Raw genomic sequence first — 23,534 nt, forward strand, 5'->3', positions numbered from 1 at the left:
GACAAGAAGAAGAATAGTTTTGCATTTCTTTCTTTAGGGAAAGTTATCCACAGAGAAAGCAATTGCAACTCTCTGTGTAGACATTTTCCTAGGCAGTTACACCTTATAAGGAAAGCCCGCATGCATGTCCCCTTTCAGAAAATGCTGTGCAGCCTAGGCTTTAGGTAAAAGTACCTGTGGGCTCTGCAATTAGCCAGTTAGCTCTGAAAATTTCAATCTAAACATCGATTATGTGGCACTACTGACCCCAAAAGACAGGGAACATCCTACTCATTTACCTCTTATCATTTCCTAAATCTGTGCGCACTTTTCAGCCACATAGGGCTCCTTTTACAAAACTGCGATAGTGTTTTTGGCGCGTGCTAAACCTGCGCTACGCGGCTAGATCTAATGCCAGCTCAATGCTGGCATTAGCGTCTAGTGCATGTGGCAATATAGCGCGCGCTAAGCGCGCTCTAAAACCGCTAGCGCAGCTTTGTAAAAGGAGCCCATAATTATAACTAGTTCAGCCAATATGCTGCCGGCAGCAGTCAGCATTTTTATGTCCGCCGCAGGCTGTATTCTCAGCTAATCACTGCTGGGCTATGTCTGGGGACCAGTTTTGACTATCTGGTTGGATGGCCGCTAAAGCTTATGTGGTCAAGTACAATATTCATAACATAACATAAAAGCAATTTCTAGACCGCATAACCTTTAAGTTCTATGCGGTTAACAAAAGGTTAATAATAAGACTGCAAACGGATGAAGGAACTTGAAAGTCTGATGTTAATTACACAAATATTTGGAGAACAAATACGTTTTTAATTGTTTCCTAAAATGTAAATAAGAAGCAGAAGATAATAATAGATGTTTACACTCCTTATCCCAAGTGGCGGCTTGAAAGGAAAGTGTGCACTCATGATATTTTTAAAATTTATTTTATTTTTTATTTATTCACTTTTCTATACCATTCTCCCAGGGGAGCTCGGAACAGTTTACATGAATTTATTCAGGTACCCAAGCATTTTTCCCTGTCTGTCCTGGCGGACTCACAATCTACCTAATCTACCTGGGGCAATGAGGATATTAAGTGACTTGCCCAGGGTCACAAGGAGCAGCGTGGGTTTGAACCCACAACCTCAGGGTGCTGAGGCTGTAGCTTTAACCACTGCACCACACACTCCCCACAACCCGACACGGGTGGAAATGTAAAAAAAAAGGGAGAATTTTACGAGGGCACCTTTGTGCCGAAATAAAAAAATGATTTCGCCAAATATCGCGGGTCTTGACCTAAAGATACTTTATAGTAAATACAGCCCAGTTTAAAGATGATACGTGCCTCTACTGGCAACCAGTGCAAATCCTGGTAGAAAAGAGTAACTTGGTCAAACTTTTTTAAGCTGAAAATAAGTCTGACCGCAGAATTTTGGATAATTCTTAGTCTGGAGATGTTCTTTTAAATACCTGCAAGATACACTATAGGCTCCTTTTACGAAGGTGCGCTTGCGGGATTAGCGCATGCTAGCCGAAAATCTACTGCCTGTTCAAAAGGAGGCGGTAGCGGCTAGCATGCGCTATTCTGCACGTTAAGGTCCTAGCACGGCTAGGAGCCCTATATTGCAGTAATCCAGTTGATTTAAGACCAAGGATTGAACTAACATTTTAAATGCTGGGAGGTCAAAGAAATGCCCTTGACTGCATAGGTTCATGGCCAGTTTAATCTATGGACCAGATGAGACACTGGCCCAGGGCGCTGGCGCTAAAGGGCACCAAATACCCAGGGCCATGATGTCACTGGCCCATAAATTAAGCTATTCTGTGGCTTTTCTCCTCCCTCTCCCGACACTGCTGCCCTGTCCCGGCAGGGAGCGGCTTCATGGGCCAGCGTCAGAGGAGGGAGGTACAGCACTTTCTTCCGCCCTCCTTTGATGCTGGCCTATGAAACTGCATTTTGCTGGATCGGGCGTAACAGAAGAGAGAGGATGGAACTGGCTGGGGTGTGGGGTATGGGCTGGGGTGCCGTAATCTCTTGAGCCAGCCCTGCATAAATTGAACTGTTTAAAGATAGGACTGCTATTTATGCTGTGCTAATCCCCCCCTTCCCTGGAATGTCCAGAGGTTACTTGGCTTCAGTGCAGGAGCTAACTGTGAATATTAAGTGGCACTAACCACTGAATATTGGTGGTTAGCCACAAACAAGCGATGGAGCCGCTCCTGTCTGCTTTAATTTCACTGAATATTGCCTGGAACATTTCTATTCTTAGGTATTTCTATACTGTAAATTTAAGGGGTCCTTTTACAAAGGCACGGTAGCGGTTTAACGCATGGAATACCGCGCATTAAACTGCCTGCCGCGCTAGTACCTAACACCTCCATTGACGAGGCGTTAGGATTTTAGGTTGCCGCGGGGGTTATCGCGTGATGAAAAGTCCGACGCGCTAACCCCCGTAACGCGCCTTGATAAAAGGAGCTCCAATTGTTTGCATTCTTTGAGGGAAAAAATATCTAGTGCTATTGCTAGTTTGTTTTCTGTTGGAATAAAACATGTATATTTAAGATAAGCCAGAGCACAGTACAGGGGTTCAAGGAAGGTTTAGATAGATTCCTAAAAGATAAGGGGATTGAGGAGTACAGATAAAAGCAGAGGTAGGTTATAGAGATGGTAAAGAGACCACTTCAGAGGTCATAGACCTGATGGGCCGCCGCGAGAGCGGACCGCTGGGCGCGATGGACCTCTGGTCTGACCCAGCGGAGGCAACTCTTATGTTCTTATGACCAATATATCAAATAACTATGAAACTTCGGACTCATTACAAAACCCACTCCCCCCCCCCACCCCAAGTGGAGGATATAAGTGAAGCCAGGGAGAGGTGAGAAAATATTAGAAGTAGTATTTTGCCAGGGTTTATTTTAAAAAAAAACAACAACCTATTTTAATATGTTTGCATTGGGGTAGTTTATTGGTGTTTATCAGTTAAAACCTAATGTCATAAAGCTCTCGTTCTTAAGCACATTGGATTTAATTTTGATGAAGGGACCTGTCTAAACACAGTTGTTTTTTTTTAATTTAAAGATCTCCTTTTTTCCATTTAAGGAGACAGATAAACCCCCAACATCATTGCAGATATAAAAATAAGTATTTCTCTAGATAAAGCTACAGCCTATTCTACCCCCACATAGAAAACAGAATTGTTTTCAAAATGTGAAAGATGCAACTGCTTTATCTTTCAGAATATTTCAAAACACTTACCTTGAGGTTGAACATGAATTTTATTCCTGGCATGAGGCTTGGGGAGGGAGGAAGTATAAAGAGAAAGAAATCAAATTTTATCAAGTGTGTCTGCAATGCATTCCAACTGCTGCTGTTACACAGAACTTCAATCTCAAAGTCATATGCATTCCTCAGCATAATACGTGAATATTACATAATTTAAAGCTGGTATGCTATATTCCAGTGGTTCCCAATCCTGTCCTTAAGGACCATCAAGCCAATCGGGTTTTCAGGCTAGCCCTAATGAATATGCATGAGAGAGATTTGCATATAATGGAAATTACGGGCATGCAAATCTGCTCCATGTATATTCATTAGGGCTAGCCTGAAAACCCGATTGACCTGGTGGTCCTCCAGGACAAGGTTGGGAACCACTGCTATATTCTATCTGAACAGGATTTCAAAGCATTTGGAAAATAAATACACAATGCTGATGGACTCAGCAAGCTCCTGAGGGCATAGAGTCCCTGAAGAGGCAACACAGTCCAGTCTATAAGAAGCAGTGGGCAGACTCCAGCAGAAGGAGGGTAGACAATATTTTCTATGATGCAAAAAGTGTGAATCGACCTGAAGTCCAAGATTCCATCATGTTTCAATAAAAGAAGGAAGGGGTGGCTATGAGGGAATCTAAATGAGCCAGGGTGGCAATGAAATGGAATCTAGCTTAAGGCGGCCTGGGAGGTCTGTACACTTTTGAAGGAGATGTGTTTCTGATTTAGGAGCAAGCAGGGCAGGATTAACCAATAGGCCCAGTAGGCACGTGCCTAGGGCCCGAAATGGTCAGGGGGGCCCGATGAAGGAGGGCATCAACATTGTTTTTTCCAAACGGTAATGGGCCCCTCCAGCATCAATCGGCAACACGCCCCCCCCCCCCCAATCAGCAACGCGGGCTCCCCCTCCCCCATCGACAGAAAGACAAGCAAGCAACGCGGGTAAGAAAGACAACGGGAACTGTAATTTTGCAAGCGGTGCTGCTTGCCCAAAGCTTCCCTCTGATGCAGCTTCCTGTTTCCGCCTGGGTGCATGGTGGGGTGGGGCGGGGCAGGGAGGCCCAGGGTACTTGTGTGCCCTCGATGAATTAATCCTGCCCTGGGAGCAAGACCTATGATCAGCTCTTTCTGGGGATATTAACTACAGAGATGTCAAGTTACCCAGTTCCAGGCTAGAGATTTTGGGACAATCCTGGTTTTAAACTCGCATCCTAAAGCAGTCTGGGCCAGATTCTGTAATTGGGCACCTAAAAAAGATAGGCACCAAACGTTAGGTGCCTATTTCATGTCAATCACACTTAGGCGTCCATTACAGAATCACGCTGAGCGGCGCCTAACCTAAAACTTAGGTGCCTATAATACAGGTCAGGGTTTTAAAGACCTACTTTATAGGCACCTACATCCTTTGGAGAATCACACTTAGGGGTCCTTTTACTAAGGCAGGCTGTTTTAGTGTGAACTACATGCTAACACATCCATTATATCCTATGGATGCGTTAATGCGCACTAAATCGGCTACTGCACCTTAGTAAAAGGATTACTTAGTGGCACCTAAAGGTTTCTCTGATCCTAAACATGCCTACTTTAGTGTTAGGTGCCATTAGGTGCCTATCTTTAATAGAATTGTGCCTAAAAAGATAGGTGCCTGTCCATTAATTTATTTTTTTTTTCAATTATGAGCTTGTTAAACTGAAGCCAATTTACTAATCGAGTTAGGTGCCTATTTATTTAGATGCTTATCTGGGCCTGTGGGATTTGTAGTGCTTGATCCTGACCATTAAAATTGGTGCTGGAAGTCCCATAATGCACCAGGATGGTGTGGTTAGTAATCCAGGGATGTCCCGCAATTTCCAGATTGCCCTGGAATTGTGTAACTTGAAATCTCTGTAACTGTTATCCCATGAGCCACATTTCTTTTAAGAGTTTCACTTGTCTGCTTCACCTCTGAACAGCTTTTTTCCCCCACCACAAGGAAAACAGAAGTTCAGCAACATTATGTTTCCCCCCTCCCCCCCATGTTAGTAGTGCAAGATGTGGTACATTTACTAGTTCCCTTTATTTCAGTCCCTACGCAGCATCAGAAAAGACAGAAAATAGTGGGCATACCGTGTTTCCCCGAAAATAAGACAGTGTCTTATATTAATTTTCGGTCCAAAAAATGCACTAGGGTTTACTTTTGGGAATGTCTTATTTTTTTCATGTACAATAATTATCTCTCCCTTCCTCTCTTCCACCCCAATTCTTCCTCTTTCCTCCCCTCCCCCCCCATGTGCAGCATCTTTCCTCCCACCCATCCCCTTGCGCAGCAGAACCCCATTGACCCTCCCACCATGAGAATGACATACCTCTGCTCCAAGGCCTCCTAAAGCAGCAGGGGTGGGGGGTTGCTGAATCAACGAGTCCAATTTTTTTCCAGCAAATCAGGCATCACTAGTGTCAGGGATGGAGTTAGGGTGTGTCAGGTGCATTCAAGGGGAGGGGGGCTTCAGGGGTTGATCTTAACTAGGGCTTATTTTTGGGGTAGGCTTATATTAGGAGCATCTTTAAAAATCATGCTAGGGCTTATTTTCAGGAAAGGTCTTATTTTCAAGGACTAATGATAAAAGCCTTACTCCAAATGAGAGGGGTCAAAATAACTTAAAAATACAAAATGAGACCTGCTCTCTATTCTCCAGACACTTGTAGGGAATCGGGCTGACTGAACTGTTTTCACAAATATTTCTAGAATATTGCACATAGAGTGTTACATCAGTAAGTGTGAGGAATTTTTTTACGAGTTCACCAAAACTATGCAAACTGCTTTGGAACATTAACAAATCCACACCTTCCTTTCCACCACCTCATTCTCTACAGTTTGGTCTTTAGAAGTGAAAAGCTACAGTTCCAGGGTAATACCAAAAAAACATACCTAGAGGACATAATTGAGACCTCAAGGGTTTGTATGACTCAACCATATATTAATCTTTACAAAGAATCTTTGGACACTGTGTAAACCTCGACTTCTTTGAATAAGTGCAGGACAGCTGCGACTTTCAATTTAAGTTTTCTTTCCTTCACTGCCCTTCAACATGCCACTTCTAGTTCCTCTTTGGCCTCCTCTCTCCCGCCCAGAGTGGTTTTAATAACATCAGCTAGGTCACGAGATTCCCCCCCATGAGTCAGGGAAAATCTAAATTTAGCACCTAATGAGGCTGATGTACAAATCTTTGGGATTTCTCATGGGTTATTGGCTTCGTTCATGTACAATTTTGCCATCCATGCAAATGAAATGAGTAGGAAGCTGCAGGCAACCCTATATACTCTCCGAAGAGCCAAAAAAGGATAAAGGCACCAGAGATTATTTTATTTTTGCCAAAAAAAAAAAAAGGGCTCGGAAAGTCTTTTCCAGAAGAGCATTTTTGCAAAATGCAAAATTAATGAGTTAATTTACATATTTTGGCATTACTGAAATAAACATGTATGATAAAGAAGGGCCAAAATTTGCAATTTGTTTGGAAAAGTGGGAAAATGTATTATAAAATGCAAAACATTGCGATTTTGTATCTATTTCAGGATAATTTGTACATTTTTTTTCATGCTCCCTCCCTGCTTTTTGCTAAAATGTTTGTAAAATACGTAAGCCTCAATATATTTCTACATTCAATTGCTCTTTCCCTCTATGTTGAGTTCTAGCAAACCTGCCAATTGACAGGCACTGTTTACGTAAATTACCAGAATCCAGAGTGGAAAGAAAAGACAGTAAATCCCCCTTTACTAATAGTTGAAAAATGGGAAGCGATACGAGCATGCAGGTTTCACCACTTAGCTAACAAGGGAGTCATGCAGAAAACTTGTGTTGGAGCCTTGCACTGATGGCTTAGTGCACAGCTTCTAATGCAAGCTGAACACCCAATTTTTTCTTGCTAATGCAGTAAAATTATATGCAAATAAAACCAGCATAAGGCTTGTGCACTAGTCAGAAAGAGTATACACTGGACACACAAACAAAATTCTGTGCTATGAGTGTCTATTGCTGTCTACATATTCAAGCAGATAAGAAACATACTAGCACATATCTGCACATGTGCTGGAATGCTATTCTGTGCACAAAAGTTTTGCAATGCTGAAATGTATGCGCAGAATAGGATTTCAGCACATGCATAGAGGTGTACTAATTAGGGTTGCACATTTAACACATTAATAATGTGATTAACACGTTAAATGTTTAACTGTGTTAAAAAAATTTTTAACTTAGGGCTAGATTCACTATAGTCCACAAATCGATCCTACTCATGTCCTATCCGTTTCCGAGTCATTCTGGCCGATCGATTCAGTAAAGTTTGTCCATGCAAATGATCAAATCATAAACACGCTCCCATTTGTGCACACGTCTCACTGTAACATCGATCGACGCACGTGCGCGCTGTACCCTTGTTGGTTTTGAAGCACATAGCGCATGCGCTAGCTCTTTAAGACTTCACTGCGTAGAAATGGGGCAGGGTTTAATCGCGGATGTCATTGGCGGACTCTGAATGCACCTACCGCAAAGCATTGTTGTCATAAAAAATGCAATCTAAGAACTATTTTTTACCAACCTCTCTTTTTTTTCTCAAGTGCTGCTGCAAGCTGTATAAGCTGTGACCATAGCTTTTTGAAAAAATTGTTGGAGAGGTTTAAGGAGAAATAGCATCGGAGGTTTGTGAGCGAGCTGTGGAATTCTTTGATTTCGTCCTTTTTTTATGGATCGATCTCAAAGTTTATTGCGTGCTTCCAAACAGCTTAACAATTCAGGAAAAGAACTGTTAAGTTGCTAGAAGGCACAACAGTTAACAGCAGTTGAATGCGCTGGGATCACGCATTGTTATATATAGCCTACAAATCCCAGGAGGCTGTGTGGCTCTTTCTGCCGTGAAGCACGAAGCAACCAAAGACAACCCCGTGACATCAGATGTACGCGACAATCTAGGTGGAAGGAAGGGGGAGAGGGATAGCTGGCCCTTAAAAGTTATTTTTGATTTTTTTTTTTTTATTTGGCAAGGAGAGCACGGAGTTAATCTGTGATTTTCTCACCATGCGCATTACAAATCTGAGATTCACTCCCACGCTCGCTATGCGCATTCCAAAAAAAATCAAAAAAATATTTCCAATGCTTATGTACATGAAAGTTTGCATATATTTAAGGTTTAGATATATTTGGGATTTTTTGCGAGGTAGATATATATTTTTAATGGGGTTCTTAACATGCACGCAGCAGTGCTAGGCAGGAATAGTCGGCAGGGATGATGGTTTTGTTTGTAGTAGTAGTAGTATTAGTGGTAGGAGGGGGGGAAGAGGGGAGATGGAGTCATGATGATTAGGAGACAGGGCAATGCTGGTGACGGTGTGCCAGAGTGAAGAGATGAGTGATACTGAATGGTGGAAAGAGAGACAGAAAGACAGAGGTATGATTTTGGATGGTGATGGGTGGAGAGAGAAGAGCAATGCTGGATTGTTGGGGAAGAGAGAGAAAGGGATGATGCTGGATGGCAGGAGAAGAGAGGGGGTATGGAAGTAAGAAAAAAAAAAGAAAGAAGGGAGATGGTGGACAGGAACAGAGGGTAGGAGAAGAGAAGAGAGAGAAAATGCACATAAATGGCAGGGAATGGAGGAGGTGCCGTCTAAGGATGAGAGCAAGGGAAGATCTGGAAACTAGACAGATTTGAGAAGGAGGCATAAAAATAGAAGAAAGTTGGATATGAAAGATAGATATTGGGCAGGGAATAAAGATGAAAGTTGGAGAGAAAAGAAATAGTGAATGGACAGGAGGCCCTGGAAACAGAGTTCATAGTACAGTGAGAGGAAAGCAGAACAGGAGTCAGGGAACAAAATTAATAGAAAAATAAAATAAAATACAACAAAGGCAAGAAAAATAATTTTATTTTTAGTTTAGTAACTGAAACGTCGGTTCTGAGAATTTACTTTTGTTGTCTATATTTTGCACTGTGTGAAAGCTGGCAATCTCCTTGAAGATCCCAGTCAGTTAAACTCTTTAACCCTGTGTTATCACACCGGACTCTGTAGTTCTTTGAACACGCTTCTTTAATAACTTAAAGAAAAGAATAAACACTCACAGTTCTGATGATATTAAGGCAATACTTTACAGAATCTTCACACTCAACCAACACATCCTATACACAGGGAAGCTGGGAATGTGCCCACATTGTGGGGGATAACACTATGCTCCAGACTGTTAATAATAATAATAATAATAATAATTTATTTCTTGTATACCGCCAAACCAGTAAAAGGTTCTAGGCGGTTCACAGCAAGATAAGGCTGAACATCCAGCCTGCTCCCTGTCTAATCAGAGAAGACACATGGAGGGTGCGCTTCAGAGTTCCAGGGATAACACAGTTCTTAATGCAAGTTATCTGCACTATTGTTAAATTAGGCTTCTAAGAATTTGTCGACTTAATGTGTTACAACTGCTTAGGGCCCTGCGTCTGAAAGCTGTGATTAAATATCTACTAAACCTAAGCTGTATTAGACTATCAGAATTAAAGGCTGAAACCTGGTGAGGGGACAATGTTTGTCCTAAGCTTTCATACAGCCATGTGCTGCCCAACAAAATGGATTCTGTTCTCTCACAGAGGCTAAATGGAAGGTCAGCTCTAGCCACAGACTGCAGCTGAGCACTCTGGGAGCTTGAGTTCATCTTAAAACAAGCACTCTATATACATATCTCATTCAAAAAACTGCTCATATGAAATGGGGCAGAACACATTGTACAAAAGGATATTTGAGGGGGAGACATTTTATGCGATTAATTGTGTGATTAAAAATTTTAATTGCTATTAATCATGTGATTAAAAATTTTTAAGTCAATGTTCAGCCCTAGTACTAATACAAGGTTTTTTTCTGCCTGGACCTGTGCATAGCTGCCCTTAGCGCAAAACCATCATATTCTCCATTCTGTTTTTCTTATTATAATTATTTCTTAGAATGCAGAAGAATGAGTTAACCCTCCTATGCCTCATCAGACTTGGCCCCAGCATTGTGCTCAGCCTTAAAAGTCCTCTACACACTTCGCTGCACTGAAGAAGAATAACTAATAGCCTCATTATCGCTGATTTTAATATGCTGTGCGCTGGTGTCTAATGCAAGGCTCTGCTCAGGGTTAGCTTCTGCGCATCTTGCATCCATACAATTGTGCACTGATATCATTCTAACCATATGCCAACATCTGCACACTACTGTTGCATCAGGCTCACAGTAAGATAGCATTTGGTCTACCTAGTTGCCAAGCTAAAATTTTTCCAGTTCTTAGCTCTACAAGCTCAATCAACTATCTTGCCTTCGTTGTGACTATCACCTTCTGAACTAAGGTGTTCACAATACAGTACAGCCCTTGCACTAGTGCTGCCCGATTCGCGATTCAAATCAATTCACCGATTCAATTCGAGTGGATCGATTCTATTAAAATCGATTTGTTCTGGTAAAAAATTGAACTTACCGATTCGTTGGCCCCCCTTGCTAGAGACCTGTTCAGGCTTTCCCTCTGCCACTGGAGTCCTTGTTTCTAATGTAATTTCCAGTTTGCGAAACTGGAAATTACATCAGAAGCAAGGACTCAGTGGCAGAGGGAAAATCCAAACAGGTCTCTACGTGCAGATCGGCGGCAGCAAGGGTGTCTTCTCTCTGGCCGGAAGTATTTCTCCTCTCCTCCCTGGCCAGGCAAAAGTAGCGGTAGCGAATGCGATTCATTACTCTGCCGCTACTCCAGGCGTCTTCTCTCCATTCGGCCGCCCAAGTGGAAACAGGAAGTTTTCACTGAGGGCGGGTTGCAGTGGAGAGAAGACACAAGGAGTGGCGACAGGAGTGGATCACTAAATCATTACCGCCACCGGCAACATGTTGTAACATCAAAATAAAAGTAGATGGGGGAGGGGGAGATGGACTTGGGGGAGTGGGTGGACTGGAGAAGGAGAGATGGGGAGAAGATGGATGGGAGAAATGATTTTATGGAGGGGGAAGATGGATGGTGGAGGAGGGAGATGGACTTGGGGGAGATCATGGAGAGGGGAGATAGACTTGGGGGAGTTGGTGGACTGGACAAGAAGAGATGGGGAGGAGATGGATGGGAGAGATGATCTTAGTGGAGGGGGGGAAGGTGGACTTGGGGAGATGGACTTGGGGGAGATCATGGACAGGGGAGATGGGGTGAGGGATAGAAGAAATAATGGATCTAAAAACAGGAGAGGGAGAGAGATGGACAATGGGATTTAATAATAACTTTATTTTTCTACACCACCATAATCGAGTGACTTCTAGGCGGTTCACACTGAAGAGAGCTGGACAATCAGCAATTACAATATGCAGGTTCTTAAAATACAGTGAATTACAATTTATAGTTTGTGAAAAATACAACATTATACGCAAGAGTGGACATATTAGAAGTAATAGAAATGGTTTTAGTGTTTAGTGTAGTTATTGTTATTGTTTAGGTGATAAATCTATCAAATAAGGCAGTTTTTATGGCTTTCCTGAACGCGTTTTAGGTCATTTTAGCTCCATTTATATAGTTGTCCAGCCAAGTTTGCTGTTTGCTTGCTTGGTACATAAAAGTCCTGTCCAGAAAGGTTTTGTATTTACAGCCATTAATGCTTGGGTATGCAAATAGATTGCTGTTTCTGGTTTGTCTTATAGGGTTATATAGTACGAAGTGAGGCAGCAGGTAGGTAGGGGCTAGTCCCAAACCAGCTTGAAACATACGCAAGAGAACTTGAATATTATTCGTGCCTCCACTGGTAGCCAGTGTAGCAGACTGTAGTAGGGGCTAACATGGTCGCTTTTTTTCAATCCATATATCAAGCGGACAGCTGTATTCTGTTTTCTTGGGTATACCCACATAGACGATATTGCAGTAGTCCAGTGTAGATAGCACCAGTGACTGCACTAGTAATCTAAATGATAATTGGTCAAAGTATTTTTTGATGGTCTTTAATTTCCATAGTGCCAAAAAGCACTTTTTTACCACTATATTTGTGTGTTCAACCAGGGAGGGAAGGAACAGAAAGGGAGAGAAGCTGGACTTAAGGGATGGTTTAGAGGGAGGGGGTAGAGATACTGGATAGGAGTGTAGTTAGAAAGAGAAAGGGAGAGCTGGTGGGGAAGGAGGGAGAGATACTGGATGAAAGGGTAGTTGAGAAAAGGAGAGATGGTGGATCTGGGGATGATGGAGTCCATTGCTGCAGCTACAGGAATAAAGATGAAAAAAAGGAAAGATGGCAGACCTCTGGGGGAGGGAAGGGGAGGACAGAGATGGACGATGGATGGTTAGCACGGAGAAAGAAGAAAACGACAAATGGGCAAGAGACTCTTTCAAGCAAGTAATCAGAAGACGTTTGTTGCAGAGCCTGGGACCAAAATGATTTGAATAATGACCAGACAACAAAAGGTAGAAAAATTAATTTTATTTTCTGCTTTGTGATTACAATGTGTCAGATTTGAAATGTGTATCCTGCCAGAGCTGGTATTAGACTGCAAATGTGAGCTAGAATTTAACAGAGAGAGGAAAACTCGTTGTTTATTTTGTTTACATCACAGCACCAGTGTGGGTGGGAGAGGGCAAAGGGGGTGGAGTGAGTAAAGATGTTATAAAATAAATCCACCAGGATGTTTTAAAAAAACAAACAAACACCCAATTGGGCAGGAAAATCGATTTGAAAAATCGATTCAATAGGCTGAATCGAATCAAAAATTTTTTTTCCTGAATTGGGCAGCACTACCTTGCAAACAGCTAAGCATGGGGAGTACAGTTGTGAAAGCCAATTGCCATGGGTAAGTCTAGTTTTGGACTTTAAAAAAAAAAAAAAAAAAAGGTGGGGGGTCTCATTTATTATTTATTCCCAGGTTAATTTTTCCAATCACTCAATCCTGAAAATATAGTATAATTTTAAGGAACCTGCATAAAATTTACATCACTAATCTTCACACTCAGAATGAAACTACATTGTAATATCACGTCAATTTTACTTGTCTCCAGTCAATTCCGACTATACAGTATGCTTAAAGACAAGTACACTGTTTTTAGTCCATTTCTTTATTTGTGTATTTGACATCATTTGGACCCCTGAGGAAGGCATGTTCACTGAAACACGGACCGTGTAGGGTCCGGTTGGACTATTACATTTGTATTTTTATGGTTTTATTGTGAAAGAGCGTATAATAAATCATTCTCAGAACATCAGCATCCACAGGTTTATGTTTTTATTGTTGGATTGATTCTACTGTGGATCATTGGGTCTTCTTTTCTCTTTTGTAATATGGTGATAGTGCTCAGAAATGGCTATTGTAGTAGCCCTATGTGCTCATTTCTTTCAACACAGTGAAACAGCACCATTTCCAGTCATCGAACTACTCTCATATGTCAATTAGTGAACGAGAGGAACTATTTTTAATCCTATCTTGTCATAGACAAATATTTAAGTACTTCCCCAGCATTATCAAATCTTCATTTCAGTTCGCATTCAAGAAAATTTTTAAAAGGAAGAAATGAACATTTGTGGGAGGGGAGTAACCCTCCCTTAAACCGTGGAAGCAATTTTTAGCACTGGCCAGCGCGCTAAATGCGGTGCGCTGCTACCAACGCTCATAGGAACTCTTTGAGTAAAGGGAGCAGCGCAGCGCATTCAGCACCCAGCCTGCGCTAATAACTACTTCTGCGGATTTGTAAAGGGGGTGGGGGTGGGGGTAAGTGACTTGCCCAGAGTTACAAGGATCAGCGTGGGTTTGAACCCACAACCTGAGGGCGCTGAGGCTGTAGCTTTAACCACTGGAAGAGGAAGAAGTGGGATGTTCTTATGAAGTGTGTATGCTTGAGGGATCACACATTGTACAAGTGATAGTGAAACATTTGATAAAACAAAAAAAAAAAACCCCAATGTGGGCAGTTTACGAGGGGGAATTCAATACAGTCAATTCAAAACGTTACAGGACTGGGTTAGGTCTAATATAATTTAGAAACTAACACATACAGCACCATGAGATCTTCAGGTTATCCAAACTGTAACGATTCCCTCTGGGTACCAGCTCTCCTGATCAAGGCAGTAGCTTGTTTGTTTTTGATCCTGAAAACTACTGTGTACATATGCTTGTAACCCGTTCTGGGCTCCTGGGGAGCCCCCTCCTAACTAACTAGCCCCCTCCTTTACAAAGCTGCACTAGCGTTTTTAGCGCTGGCTGCCACGGGAACAGCACCAATGCTCATAGAATACCTATGAGCATCCTAGCTGTTACCGCCACAGTGGCGCAGTGGTTAAAGATACGGCCTCAACACCCTGAGGTGGCGGGTTCAAACCCACATTGCTCCTTGTGACCCTGGGCAAGTCACTTAATCCCTCCATTGCCCCAGGTAGATTAGATAGATTGTGAGCCCACTAGGACAGCCAGTGAAAAATGCTTGAGTACCTGAATAAATTCATGTAAACCGTTCTGAGCTCCCCTGGGAGAACAGTATAGAAAATTTAATAAATAAATAGCATGAAAAGCTTCAGCCTCTGATTAACCAGAGCTGGTATTGTGACATCATAATGCCTCACTCCACCAATGCCTAAGAACCAACCTCATCAGTGATGTCACAATGACTTGATTGTCCTAATCTTGGCTCACTTTTATTCCATTTTGATTTCTAGAGTGATGCAGTGGTTAAAGCGACAGCCTCAGCACCCTGAGGTTGTGGGTTCAAACCCACAGTGCTCCTTGTGACCCTGGGCAAGTCACTTAATCCCCCTATTGCACCAGGTACATTAGATAGATTGTAAGCCCACTGGGATAGACAGGGAAAAATACTAGAGTACCTGAATAAATTCATGTAAACCGTTCTGAGCTCCCTTGGGAGAACAGTATAGAAAATTGAATAAATAAATAAATTAAGTAAGTATTTTCAGTCTGAGAGGTTCTGTTCACCAGTGGGCCTATTTATTTATTTATTCATTCAGTTTTCTATATCGTTCTCCCAGAAGAACGCAGAATGGTTTACATGAATTGATTCAGGTACTCTAGCATTTTTTTTTTCTGTCTATCCCGACAGGCTCACAATCTATACTCAGAATATATAACGCTGGCACTAGAACCCATTAGCGCCAGACTAGTACCGGCTTTAATCTGTGCAGAAGTTCAGAGGGCTCTAGTGCGTGCCAAAGATGAGTGAAAATAGTATTAAATGTAGTCAAACAGATGTTAATGAGGTCATTTCCTATTCCCTGCCCAATGCTCAGAGAACAGCACAGAAAAACAAAGCTGCCTTTACTGCTGGAAACCAAATGCTAGCTCAGAGGTGGCACTGGAGCGTCTGAAGAGAGGGTTTCCCATGGTTTTATTCCTTAAAACCTGCCACTTTTGAATTTGGAAGAGGAAGGAAACTCTTGAAAGCCTCTAAGCATGGGAGTGAGAAACAAATGTGTTTGAGCAAAGTCTAAAATGAAAGTACACATTGGCACCTGTTTTCTGTGCTTAAATATAAGCCTTCTAGTGAAAAAAAAAAATATTTAAAGGCACAGAGGAACAACACTGATGTATGCTTCACTTCCAGGTTTGTCTGGGCATGTGCACAAGAGCTGTGCTTGCCGTAAAATTCTCGTGCACATGCGCCAGACACATTCCTCCCCATTACGTTTGATCTCATAGCATGCATATTATTTGCATGCAATCTGTGTTGAATACTAGGGAGCTAATTTATTGCACTATTCCTGTGTGATTTCTAGGTACTGTTCACTATAGCGCCAGAGTTATGAGAATCGGCCTATAGGTTGGACAGGGCTATAAGAACATAAGAACATAAGCATTGCCTCTGCCGGGTCAGACCAGGGGTCCATCGTGCCCGGCAGTCCGCTCCCGCGGCGGCCCTCCAGGTCCATGACCTGAAAGTGTTCCCTACCTAACCTAAAATGTCCATACCCTATTTGCTCAGTGTCCTGTAAGGTAAACCTCTATCTGTACCCTGTTATTACCTTTGCTTCCAGGAAGTCATCCAGTCCCTTTTTGAACCCCAGAATTGTACTCTGGCTTATCACCTCTCCGGGAAGCGCGTTCCAGGTGTCTACCAACTGCTGAGTGAAGAAGAACTTCCTTGCATTCGTTATGAATCTGTCTCCTCTCAGTTTTTCTGAGTGACCTCTTGTTTTAGTTGTCCCTGCTAGTCTAAAGAATCTGCCCCTCTCCACCTTCTCTATGCCTTTCATGATTTTATAAGTCTGTATCATGTCCCCTCTCAGTCTCCGCTTTTCCAGGGTAAAGAGCCCCAGCCTGTCTAACCGTTCGGCATATGAGAGGTTCTCCATACCCTTTATCATCCTCGTTGCTCTCCTCTGGACCCTCTCGAGTATTGCCATGTCCTTCTTGAGGTATGGCGACCAGTATTGGACGCAGTATTCCAGATGTGGGCGCACCATTGCTCGATACAGTGGCAGGATAACTTCCTTCGTTCTGGTAGTGATACCTTTTTTGATAATGCCCAACATTCTGCTCGCTTTTTTTGAGGCCGCTGCACATTGCGCCGCCGGCTTCATTGTGTTATCCACCAATACCCCCAGATCTTTTTCTTGGCTGCCTTCCCCGAGTACCCTCCCTCCTATCGTATAGCTGTACATGGAGTTCCCCTTCCCTATGTGCAAGACCTTACATTTCTCCACATTGAAGCTCATCTGCCATTTTTTTGCCCACTCACTTAGTTTGTTCAGGTCGCTCTGCAGTTCTTTGCATTCCTCAACAGTTCTAACCCTGCTGGAGAGTTTTGTGTCATCCGCGAACTTGATAACTTCGCACTTCGTCCCCATTTCTAGATCATTAATAAATATATTGAACAGCAGTGGTCCCAGCACTGACCCTTGCGGAACACCACTTGTGACCCCTATCCAGTCAGAGTAGTGCCCCTTTACTCCTACCCTCTGCTTCCTGTCCGCCAGCTAATTTTTGACCCATCTGTGCATGTCCCCCTTCCACCCCGTGACTCCACAGTTTCTTCAGTGGGCATTCATGGGGCACCTTGTCGAAGGCTTTTTGGAAATCTAGATATACGATGTCTACGGGGTCACCTTGGTCCAATTGTTTACTTATCCCCTCAAAGAAATGCAGTAGATTCGTCTGGCATGATCGGCCTTTACAGAAACCATGCTGGCTTGATCTCATCAGATTATTTTTTTCTATATGCTCATTGATACCTTCCCTGATCAGTGATTCGGCCATCTTCCCTGGAACAGAGGTTAAGCTCACTGGTCTGTAGTTTCCCAGGTCGCCTCTCGATCCTTTCTTGAAGATCGGTGTAACATTCGCTATCTTCCAGTCCTCCGGGATTACCCCTGTTCTCAGGGACAGGTTGCAAATATGCCGCAGTATCTCTGCTGTTTCATCTCTGAGCTCTTTCAGTATTCTCGGGTGGATCCCATCTGGGCCCGGAGCTTTGTCAGTTTTTAATCTATCTATCTGCCTGAGAACGTCTTCGAGGCTTACCTCCATGCATGATAATTTCCCCTCTTGATCTCCCCTGAAGATTTTTTCCGGTTCTGGCACACTGGATGTGTCTTCTATTGTAAAGACCAACGAGAAGAACTCGTTTAGCCTACCAGCCACCTCTTTTTCCTCTTTCACCACTCCTTTCTGGTCACCCTCATCCAGGGGTCCCACCTCCTCCCTCGCTGGCTGTTTCCCTTTCACATACCGGAAAAATGGTTCAAAATTTCTTGCTTCGTTGGCCAGTCTCTCCTCATACTCTTTCTTGGCTTTCCTGACTACTCGGTGACATTGTTTTTGATGCTGCCTGTGCTCTCTCCAATTTCCTTCGGTTTTGTCTTTTTTCCACTTCCGAAATGATTTTTTCTTGTCTCCTATCACTTTCTTTACTTCACTGGTTATCCATGCAGGGTCCTTCGTCTGATTCTTTTTGGATCCTTTCCTAAATCTTGGTATATATAGGTTTTGCGCCTTGTTTACTGTGTCCTTGAATAGGGACCAGGCTTGCTCCACAGTCCGAGTTTCCTTGGAGCTGTTTCTGAGCTTCTTTCTCACCATTTGTCTCGTGGCATCATAGTTCCCTTTCTTGAAGTTAAACATTGTTGCCTTAGTTCTCTTTCCCTTAGGTAATCCTACTTGCACTTTGAACTGAATCATGTTGTGGTCACTGGTTCCTAGTGGTCCCACGACCTCCACTCCCTTTGCGGGTCCTTTCAGCCCATTGAGGATCAGATCCAGAATCGCTGATCCTCTCGTTGGTGCCTCGACAAGTTGTTCCATGAAGCAGTCCTGAACAGCTTCCAGGAACTCCGTTTCCCTTGCACATTTTGAATTTCCAAGACACCAGTCTATCCTAGGATAGTTGAAATCTCCCATAACTATGGTGTTTGGGTTTTTGCATTCCCTTCTCAGCTCGGCTATCATTTCTGTATCCTCAGCTTCAGTTTGCCCAGGTGGACGGTAGAACAGTCCCATCTTTATCTCGGATCCGTTGCTTCCTGGTACTTTGACCCACAATGACTCCAGTTGGGCATTTGTTGCTGCTATGTCCACAGTGATTGAGTGAATAGTGTCCCTTATGTATAGTGCTATTCCTCCTCCTTTCTGGTAAGTCCTGTCTTTTCGGTAGAGTTTGTATCCTGGCAGTACTATGTCCCATTTGTTTTCCTCATTCCACCATGTTTCCATGATCTCTACGATGTCTAGTCTCTCCTTTATTGGCCATGACTTCTAGTTCCCCCATTTTGTTCTTTAGGCTCCTTGCATTAGTATACATGCAGTTCAAGTCCTGGCATTTTCCCTTCCTCGCTATTTTCCCTTGCATTCCATTCTTCATTCTGTCCCCTTCCTGACCTGTCAACTCCTGAGTATTGTCTCTTTTGTCTTCTCTTTGTGGTAGATTCCTATTGCCTTCTCCTTGTGTCGTGTTCCTATTGTCCTCCTCTTGTTCCTTCTCATCATCCAGTCCCATTTTGACTTCCCCTTGTAGTATGTTCATCCTGTCCCCCTCTCGCTTTGTCTGACTCCCTTGATTGTTCATAGTCTGTTGCTTGCCACTTGTGTCTTCCCCGCAATCTTCCCCCTCAGTACCCTCACTGGATGCTGTTTCCCGAACCGTCGATACCAGGTCGACTGTCGGCTTTCCCCTTCTACTTAGTTTAAAGCTTGCTCTATCGCTCTTCTGACATTATTTGCTAGTTGTCTAGTTCCCGCCTTGCTCAGGTGTAGACCATCCTTCTTGAAAAGCTTGTTCTTTCCCCAGAACGTTGTCCAGTTCCTTACGAAGAGAAAACCCTCTTCCTCACACCATCTTCTCATCCATGCATTAATTGATTGTAGCTCCGTCTGCCTCTTCGTTTCTGCCCTCGGTACTGGCAGGATCTCTGAGAAGGCTATCCTCTGGGTCCTCATCTTCAGTTTCCTTCCTAAGATCTTGAACTGTTCAGTCAGTGCATTCTTGCTGTAGTCTCTCCTGGTGACATCATTCGTTCCGACGTGGACTATCACTGCTGTCTCTTCCGTCTCTGCTCCTACCAGGATTCTTTCAATCTTGTCAACGATGTCCTTCGTTCTTGCTCCTGGGAGACAGGTCACTAGCCGATCCTCTCTCCCTCCTGCTATGTGACTGTCAACGTGCCTCAGGATTGAGTCTCCCACCAGGATTGCAGATTTTCCTTCTTTCAGCCTCCGTTTCGGTCACAGGTCTGTGTCCTTGGTGTTCTTCTTTTCTTCCAGCAAGGTTCCTCCGTGGGTATCCTCTACCTTAGTGTCGGAAGTTTCTTGTCTTCTGCTCTGTGTGTCTTCATCATTTCCGTGCTCCTGTTCTTCCACTTTCCTGTAGGTATCCTCGATGAACTTCTCGAGCTCCCTGACTTGTTCCTCGATGCACCTCTCTCTCATGGGGTCTTCGGCTGTCTGGAAGGGGGCTTCTGAGATGTAGAGTCCCTCCAGCTCCTGGATCCTGAGCTTCAGACGACTGACTTTGTTCTTCAAGCTCTCCAGTTCCTGACATCATCCGCACACATATGACTGCCGCCCGGAGGGGAGGTAGTCGTACATGTGGCAGTCCGTGCAGTACACTGGGAAGCTCATCCTTCGGGTTCCTTCCGCTTCCATATTTGTCCGCTCTCTAGGAGTCCTATTGCTCTTTGCTAGTGTGATCACTCCCGTGCCTGGCTCTTTCTTACCTTCTTCATCTTCCGCTTCCTTTTACTTATGCGCGTGTGCTATTCGCCTCTTGCTTGCCCTCTGTGGCAGCCTTCTCCTTTAGCTCGTGTTCTCTCTTGAGTCCGCCTTTTCTTGTCCTGCTGAGCTTGTTACTGCTGTCTCTGTGTATGAGTGTGCGCTACCTTCTTGGCCTGCTTCTATCCTGTCTTCTGCCCTTGCTTCTGTTCTTCAGTACCTTCCTTGCCCGTCGTTCCTTTGATTTGTGGTCCTTCCTGGGCCTACTCCTTCCTTCTTTTCTCTGTTTGCTTCCCTTTTGCCTTTTTGCATGTGTGTGTGCGTGTATGTGTATACTTCCTTACCTTGCTGTCTTCCTTTCTTGGAGTCCTTGGATGTAGTGACCCGGCCTGCCCTTCTTAAGGCCCTTCGCAAAGGCGCTCTCGCCATTGGCTCCCCTCCCTTTAAGGGGGAGTCTGGGCGATGACGCTGCGCTGACGAGGCGGGGGTGGGCGGAGGCTCCTCTCACCGCTACCCGCTCCTCTCTGCTGTTGTAGCTGGTCTCCGAACCCTGTCTCCTCTCTCTGGCTCCCTTGGCTTGTTTCCTCTCACTCCTCCTCTCTCTGCCGCTGCTTCCACGCGGCTCCAATTGCCTTCGCGCCGCGGCTCCCCTCCTTCAAGAGGGAGTCTGGGCGATGACGCTGCGATGACGAGGTGGGGGTGGGCAGAGCCTCCTCTCGCCGCTACCCGCTCTTCTCTGCTGTTGTAGCTGGTCTCCGAGCCCTGTCTCCTCTCTCTGGCTCCCCTGGCTTGTCTCCTCTCACTCCTCCTCTCTCTGCCGCTGTTTCCAGGACAACATGAGATCCTTGGGGGTAAGGAGAGGCAGATGCAGCCATTACGTAAAGAGTGACACTTGATGAGCAATTAGGCTCATGAATGAGTGTTGGAACGGGGGTGGGGGTGGCCACAGGGGCCATGTGGCTAAAACTGAACTGCAAATTTTGGTTGCTGGTTTAGTTTTAATGGTCTCTAAGATTCACGAGAGAGAGAATACAGTACCCTAAATGGGTCAAATGAGAAACAAGCTTTTATACCAAAGAGTAGCACCAAAGTTTGATACCGCAAACCCTACGAAAGTACTGAATCAAGGCAAAAGCTTACCATATAAAAAAATGTATTTTGCACACATACACTTTTGTAAGATAAAAAACTAACATATGTTTACTGTCAACAACTACCCAGTCACATCCTTTTTTATCTTACCACAATATCTCTTCCACTTGAGATCTGTAGAACAAAACAAAGCCCATAACCCTCCAGGGACATACAGAGCACTTCAATATCTGTGAGATATTTTTCTTTCAAAAACAGGCACTGCAGCTGTGGAAAATAAACTTACCCAATGCACTTCTGCCATCTCCTTCAGTTTGTCTGTGAAAGCCACCAAAAACCTAGCAAGGTGAGCACAAACAATTATTAAGTTCTATTATGTCAATTTTAAAGTATTATTTGTACCCAATGTCGGTTGGATACTGCTATGATATATGAAGTTTTGAAAATTGACATGATGGCTAAAGTTTCTTCAGTGAAATCCCCCCCCCCCAAGAAAACACATTGCAATATCAATAAATGATTGAACAACTGACCATTCTGTTTTTTCTGTTTTTCCACTCCAGACGACTCCTTGACCCTATTAACTGGATCCAGTCGGAGAACGGTTCATAAATGAAACCTCATTGATTGGACTATAATGAAAGGGGAGGAGTCACAGTTTTATTCTTTCATTTGATCTTTTTTGTGATGAACCCCTTAGTGGTGAAACAATTTTAAAAATATCAAAGTTGAAGAAGATAGTGTGGGCTCCTTTTACGAAGCCGCGTTAGCGGCTTTATCACACGTACCTTTTTAGCGCATGCTAACCCCTGTGCTAGCTGAAAAACTACTGCCTGCTCAAGAGGAGGTGGTAGCGGCTAGCGCGGCCGGCAAATTAGTGTGCGCCATTACGTGCGTTAAACCGCTAATGTGACTTCGGAAAAGGAGCCCTATGTCAGCCTAATTTACATTGGCACGGAAGCTGGTTTGTCTCTAAATCCATTGCTAGAATTTCCTTGGATTTTCCACCAACCTATTTAGATATAAAAATGTAAAACAGATTTTAAAAATTTGAAGGAGATCTGAAAAAATTAACACCTCCCCCCCAACCCTTTTACGAAGCTGTGTTAGATTTTTTAATCACCGGCCGTGGCGGTATTAGCTCTGACGCTCATAGGAATTCTATGAGCGTCGGAGCTAATACCACCATGACCGGCGATAAAAAAGCCTAATACAGATTCATAAAAGGAAGGGGGGGGGGGAATAAAAGTGCTTTCATTATCTGACCAAATGAACTTTGACTTTTTAGAAAATCTGAAGCAAACAATTTTTTGGCTAAAATCCTCTTTGTCTTTCTTCAAAAAGTTCAGTGGATCAACGTTTCCAGAGTTTGGTGAGCTATTCAGACCTATTTTAAGATATATATATATATGTCATCCCTAACATCAGATCTTCTACAACTATGGTTGGTTTGGGATGCTGCTAATTTTAGATCAAAAGTGTGTAAGGTTTTAGCCACAACTGGGGGGCCGGGTTCTCAAAACTTGCCTCACCTTCAATGACAGTCGCATTTAGCATGTCGGTATTTTACCAGCCAATTATCAGAACAGCTCACCATGGTCTTTTCCGATGTTCCTAGCAGCATCTGACGCTGCAATTCAAATGTAGTACGACCAGGTCATTACTAGTAAAATGGGCTCATTAATATTTAAATGAGCACTCCGGCGGATTCTCTGTCATTGCTGGGTGATTCTCCAAGCAAAGTGCTGGCTTTTAATGACCAAAAATTACTGGCTGGTCCGGGGGTGCCAGTATTGTGTAAAGCACATCTTGGGCGTGTGTTTCTGGCTGTGGCTCATGATAAAAATTTAAAAAACAAAAACACACCATTCACAAAATTATAGCAATATAGCGATGGGGAAAAAAAAAAATCTCAAAAGCATGCATCTTGAGCATGTGTATTATTATTTATATACCGCTTATAGTCTAAGGGGTTCTTTTACTAAGGCGCGCTAACCGATTTAGTGCACGCTAAATGCTAACACGTCCATTATATTGTATGGGCGCGTTAGCAT

General features: G+C 43.6%; 1 protein-coding gene across 2 annotated transcripts in view; it reads right to left on the reverse strand.

Annotated features, from left to right (window-relative positions):
- The window catches only part of GLT1D1 (glycosyltransferase 1 domain containing 1), a 162,850-nt gene that overhangs the window by 67,857 nt on the left and 71,459 nt on the right, over positions 1-23,534 (reverse strand). Inside the window, exons 4-6 of one of the 2 annotated variants that reach the window (XM_033956393.1) lie at positions 21,767-21,818; positions 21,631-21,654; positions 3,230-3,266 (exon numbers count right to left, since the gene is read on the reverse strand). In XM_033956393.1, coding sequence (XP_033812284.1) covers positions 3,230-3,266; positions 21,631-21,654; positions 21,767-21,818 — 113 coding nt within the window. The remainder of the gene's footprint in view (positions 1-3,229; positions 3,267-21,630; positions 21,655-21,766; positions 21,819-23,534) is intronic. The other variant, XM_033956394.1, reaches the window with a different exon arrangement.

Source organism: Geotrypetes seraphini, chromosome 8 (assembly GCF_902459505.1).
Source record: "Geotrypetes seraphini chromosome 8, aGeoSer1.1, whole genome shotgun sequence".
Classification (NCBI taxonomy): Eukaryota; Metazoa; Chordata; class Amphibia; order Gymnophiona; family Dermophiidae; genus Geotrypetes; species Geotrypetes seraphini.